Raw genomic sequence first — 3,984 nt, 5'->3', positions numbered from 1 at the left:
TTTCTGGCTCCCTGGCTCTCAGTGGGCACCTGGTTACACCCGGTGTCCTCCTTCCGTTCTCCCACTGGTATGAGGTACATGACATAGATGAAGAAGGCAAAGAGTGATTGTCCAGCTGGGAATGGGTGGCCAGGCTCCTGGCAAGTGATCCACTGGGCTGCCTTAAGCCACCGGTGCATCATCCAAGCCACCCAGTGGACAGCCAACCCAGAGATGGACCCCGAGGCCTTATCCAGAGGGGCAGCTGGTGTGGACTCAGTATCTCCAGACCCCCTGTTCCACCCAGTCCTGATCCACACATCCCACAGCAGGTAAGGCAGCTTCCACGGAGAGGACTTTCATCACCTCCGGACCCCAGACAGGGTATGGGGTCATCTTCCAATTCCTTCTCTTTTCTGCTCTCATGGCCTCAAGCTTCAAGGACCTGCCTCTACCTTTTGCATCCCTCCTGCCCAGCCTGAGCCTGAGCCTGCCCCCAGGAGCAGGCCACTCTGCCCTCCTGTCCTTCCTCATCTGGGCAGTCAGAGTAGCTCGAGCTGGGTGCATGTGCCCAGACCTCCTGACTCTCGCTTTCACCCCTCTTGCTGACGCTGACCCATGTGAAACGGGTCACATGTAACCTGATGCAGGCTGAATGCTCTTCCCCCGGGCCTTCAGGACACCTGCCTGCTGCCCTCTGGGTTGCTTTATCTTCTTAACTCAGGGGTCCTGAGTGGCAACAGACCCCTTGTCATTCTAGCATGACCCTTTGGGGACGGAGTCTCACCCTCCTCTCCCTGTGCTTGGTCTTCTGCCCTAGGCCACCTTCACTGAGGACCAGCTCTGGAGCAGCAGGGAGTGGGAAGGGGACCTGGACCCCTTGACTTCAGAGGGAAGGTGAGGCCTGGAGGTGCCTGGAACTCTCAGGTTCCTGCTGGTCCAGGGCTCCAGGCCAAGAGGAGGCTGGCCTCTCCTGGAAGCCTCTGACCAGTGCCTCCTGTCTGCATCCTACAGGTCTCGGATGAAAACTCCATTCTGTTTGAAGACATCGCTACGCAGATGGCTGTCCCCCTCCCTCAATGTGGCCCAGAGGTAACTGGTGGCTTGTAAAGAGTCTCCCAAAAGTGAAGCATGCTAGGAGACTAGAGGGAGGAGGCAACAGAGGATCTTACAGGACACAATGTTCTTCCTCTTCTCTAATGTCTCCTGGGCCTTCCCTCTGCACAACTCTTTCCCACCCAGGAAGGGCAATTGGCCCTGTCAGGCTGCCAGGAAGCAGGCCCTACTTGGTCCCAGTGGGATTTAGTTAGTGTCAGGTGGCCTCTTGTTGGACACATCATATTTTATTCCTGAGGTCATAGGTCAGGCTTGTGCCCATGCTCCCCCTGCAGGGGCTCCCCACGACACCACTCAGAGCTGCCAGCAGAAGTTGAGCTTGCAGCCTGCCATCTTCTCAGCATAGTGGGCATCAAAGCGCTCATTCTGGGCCACAGTGAAGGCAGATTTCCAGTCCCCCACGATGCCTGGGAGGGAAAAAAGGGGCTGAGTCCCCCCCCCCCCACAGGTGGCCCCGGTGGCTCAGAGCAGGCTCTGGCAGCTGATTCCCCCCTCCCTTCTGCATCCACCCACCCTGGCCAGCACCCACCTTTCCTCATGAAGGGAGAAATGCTGTGGTCCATGAACTCAGTTGGTATGGTGGTATAGTTAGCCATGGGATTCTTCTTCATCTCCTTGAAGGATGTGTGCTGGATGATGTGATCCACCATCTCCTCTGTCAGGGAGCGCCCCAGAAACTCCAGGATCTTTCTAATCTCACTTTTGGGGTTCTGAAGCAAGGCACAGGCTCTTCAGAGGGGCCTTGGATTTCTTAAGGAGGATACACAACAGAAATCCCCTCTCTGGTTTACCAAGGGAGCTGGCCCTTCCACTTGGAAACCTCTCAGCCCGAGCTGCTTCACTCTGGGCCTGTTTCCCTGCACCCACTCCTTTTAGGGTCCAGGACTGAGCCCTGCTTGGTGTCTTATGAGACAGGGCAGGGAAAGTCTTTTTTCAGGAAATAGGCCCCAGGGTTGGCAGAGCCCCGGGCAAGTGCAACTGAGACAGGTGCTAGGAGATGAGGGCTGTGCTGGGTCTGCGCTGGGCTGGCTCTGTGGTTCCATGCCAGGAAGGCAGTGTGGGCAACCCTGGGCTGGGTGGGCCTTCCAAAGGGGAGGGTCCTGGACCTTGTCAGGAACCCTGAGGTTCCAGTCCCCTGGGTGGGACATGGAAGGAAGCAGTGGCAGGCTGTCTCACCTCCTTCAGGTCTTCATAGAAGAGGTAGAGCACAGGGTGGGTGCGGCTCAGCTCCCAGGACTCCTGCACGTGCTGGTACCACGACCCATAGGACACTGGGGAAGGGACCAGCAGAGTTTGGTATGAGTTTCAGGTGGGCTTCCTAAACTCCAGCCCTGTCCTTCCTCCAGGTTGGGGGCCCACCTTGTCCATCCATGAACTTCTCCAGGAAGCTATCCCAGGTGCCAGGGTCAGGGTGCACCTTGGCCATTTTGTAGAAGTGGTAATAGGAGACAGCCACATCCTTTGCATTGCGGGCAACATAGATCACCTGCAGGGACAGATGACACCCACTGCCAGCTACACCACCCACACACACATCCCATGCCCCCTGGTTCATGTCCCCCTCACAGTACCCCTGTAGGGGGTCCCCTCTCAGTTGACAAGGGAAGATGCTGAGGCCTTGAGGCTGACTTGCTGGAGACCTCAGGGATGGCTACAGCAGCTGGGATCTGAACTCAGATTTGATGGGCGACTCCTGGCTGGTCCCTGAGGCCATACTTCATCCTATCTCACCCCTGGGATTCCACTACACACCCAGATGGAGAACAAGGCAGGCAGCGGACCCTCTAGCCCCTCTGTGAGCCTCTGAGCACCAGGCTCCCTGCCCTTAGGTCTGCACTGAAGGGTCTCGCTCTCCTCCTCGTCTTGGCCCTGCCACAGTGAGGGCCGGTGGCCTTCCCAATTGTGCAGAGACAAAGCTTGAAGAGACTTTCCATGCAGAACAGAATCAAAGCTGGAATGGCCTAGTGGCCTCCACTGCCACTCACCTTGACCTTATGATCCAGCAGACTCTGGGGAATCAGGCTCAGGGGCAAGTGTGTCTTGAGGAGCCGAGGGGCAGGTGTATCTTTCAAAATTTCCAGACCTAAGGTGTGGGCAGGGGAACATGTGGTGAGCTGGAGCCCCGCCTTCCTAATACCACCTGCCGCAGCACCCTGCTATTCACCTGAGGGAACCCCTGGGCCTTTGAACTCAAGGTAGGGCACGCGTATGTAATTGGGTGCCCGGTGACACTTCTCTAGGTCACCACCCTGATAGATCATCTCCAGTATCTCGCTCAACCAAGTGGTGCCTGGAAAGGGAGAGAAGCAGATGTGAGCAGGATGGAGGGCTGGGCCCTGGAGACCAAGGTGGGGACTGCAGCCCCAGTGGGGGAGCAGGGTGACCCTCCTCACTTACCAGACTTGGGGTAGGTTCTGAGGAGAACATCATCGGGCCAAGCCTGGAAGCTCTGAATTGGTCCCACCATCTCTGCAATGTACTTGATGAGCGGGACTCCCTTCACACTGACCAGTGGTAGACGGCAGGTGTCCTGGACCAGCTTCATGCTGCTGAGTCAGGGGCCAGTGCCTGCTCTGCTTCTCTGAATCTCTTCACAAAACAGCTTTTGCTGGGTTGTTGCTTTGAGATAAGGACACTGAGGCTGCAGGGCGTCCTGTGACTTGCCCAGCTTCTCTATAAACTACTAAGTGGGGAGCTGGGATTGGAAGGAAGGTTTAACTCCAGTGCCATGGTTCACAGCTCAGGCTGCACCTTCTTATTACTTGCAGAACATGACCCCAGGGCCTTCCCACAGCCCAGAGTAATGTTAGCAATATCAGGGGTTGGAGTCCAGATACCCAGATTTGGAAGCTCTCCCAGTGATTCTAGTGATTTCTTCAGCAGTTGAGA

At 56.7% G+C, this 3,984-nt stretch overlaps 1 protein-coding gene across 1 annotated transcript; it reads right to left on the bottom strand.

Annotated features, from left to right (window-relative positions):
• Positions 1-1,303: 1,303 nt before the first annotated feature.
• On the bottom strand, positions 1,304-3,655 carry LOC101969101 (sulfotransferase 1A1). The gene is made up of 7 exons (XM_021725489.3): positions 3,493-3,655; positions 3,260-3,385; positions 3,081-3,178; positions 2,455-2,581; positions 2,272-2,366; positions 1,625-1,805; positions 1,304-1,502 (listed from the first exon to the last, which is right to left on the bottom strand). The coding sequence occupies exons 1-7, from the start codon at positions 3,638-3,640 to the stop codon at positions 1,390-1,392; spliced, it is 888 nt and encodes a 295-aa protein (XP_021581164.2). The 5' UTR covers positions 3,641-3,655; the 3' UTR covers positions 1,304-1,389.
• Between the last annotated feature and the right edge of the window lie 329 nt (positions 3,656-3,984).

This window comes from Ictidomys tridecemlineatus, chromosome 10 (assembly GCF_052094955.1).
Source record: "Ictidomys tridecemlineatus isolate mIctTri1 chromosome 10, mIctTri1.hap1, whole genome shotgun sequence".
Lineage (NCBI taxonomy): Eukaryota > Metazoa > Chordata > Mammalia > Rodentia > Sciuridae > Ictidomys > Ictidomys tridecemlineatus.
The sequence above is the reverse complement of the archived record's forward strand: the minus strand, read 5'-3'. Positions and strand labels throughout refer to the sequence as shown.